The sequence below is a fragment of the Microtus ochrogaster genome, linkage group LG1 (genome assembly GCF_000317375.1).
Source record: "Microtus ochrogaster isolate Prairie Vole_2 linkage group LG1, MicOch1.0, whole genome shotgun sequence".
NCBI lineage: Eukaryota > Metazoa > Chordata > Mammalia > Rodentia > Cricetidae > Microtus > Microtus ochrogaster.
Genome location: NC_022027.1, coordinates 56,893,005 through 56,893,851, shown reverse-complemented (window position 1 = coordinate 56,893,851; position 847 = coordinate 56,893,005). Strand labels below are relative to the sequence as shown.

At 47.1% G+C, this 847-nt stretch overlaps 1 protein-coding gene across 1 annotated transcript in view; it reads right to left on the bottom strand.

Annotated features, from left to right (window-relative positions):
- The window catches only part of LG1H1orf146 (linkage group 1 C1orf146 homolog), an 8,847-nt gene extending 8,403 nt beyond the window's left edge, over nt 1-444 (bottom strand). Inside the window, exon 1 of the mRNA XM_013350915.2 lies at nt 342-444. Coding sequence (XP_013206369.1) covers nt 342-410 — 69 coding nt within the window. The 5' untranslated portion in view covers nt 411-444. The remainder of the gene's footprint in view (nt 1-341) is intronic.
- Between the last annotated feature and the right edge of the window lie 403 nt (nt 445-847).

The following is an 847-nucleotide window of genomic DNA, read 5'->3' as shown; positions in this document are numbered from 1 at the left end:
ACTGGTAACCACTGCACTGCACAGCCGAAGGACAGCAGCACACACTGGTAACCACTGCACTGCACACAGCCGAAGGAAGGCCAAGGCAGGATTAGAACTCCCGTCTTCCGCTCCACAGCAAGTTTGAGACCTGAGCTAATGACACCCTACCTAAAAAAACACACCAGAACATTCCCAACCTTCACACACTTAGGAAGTAGGGTTCTGAACGCAATGGCAGAACATACATAACTAACTTACATTTGGCACATTTACTTCCTGTTCCCTAACTGTGGATTCCATCTTCAATGAGGCGCTGCAAGCTTCGTAATGGAAGACCAGTGGTCTAAAAGCCCCCTTACCTTAAGAGATGAGCTGATAATAATGGTGGTTGTCCACTTTATCTTTTCCTTTCCTCCACTTGTCTCCATTGGCGTGCCGTTGGGCTAGCCCAGACTCTGACTGCTGCACAATCCGAGGAAATGAAGAAATGTTTGATGAGTGAATAAACGTGAGACTAAATATCAAAGTCAGAAAAGGAAGTGTCTGGCTGCACATTTGGCTTCTCTCATCCTACGTCTTACTAATTGTCTTTTTTTTTAAAAAAAAAAAACAAAAACAAAAACAAAACAAAATCAGGGTCCCCCAAGCCTAGGTTGGCCTCAATCTCTTCCAAGTACGGAGATCACAGGTGTGAGTGTGAATCACCATGTCTGCTCTTAAGAGTTCTTGTAAGGCCGGGCGATGGTGGCGCACGCCTTTAATCCCAGCACTCGGGAGGCAGAGACAGGCGGATCTCTGTGAGTTCGAGACCAGCCTGGTCTACAGAGCTAGTTCCAGGACAGGCTCCAAAGCCACAGAGAAACCC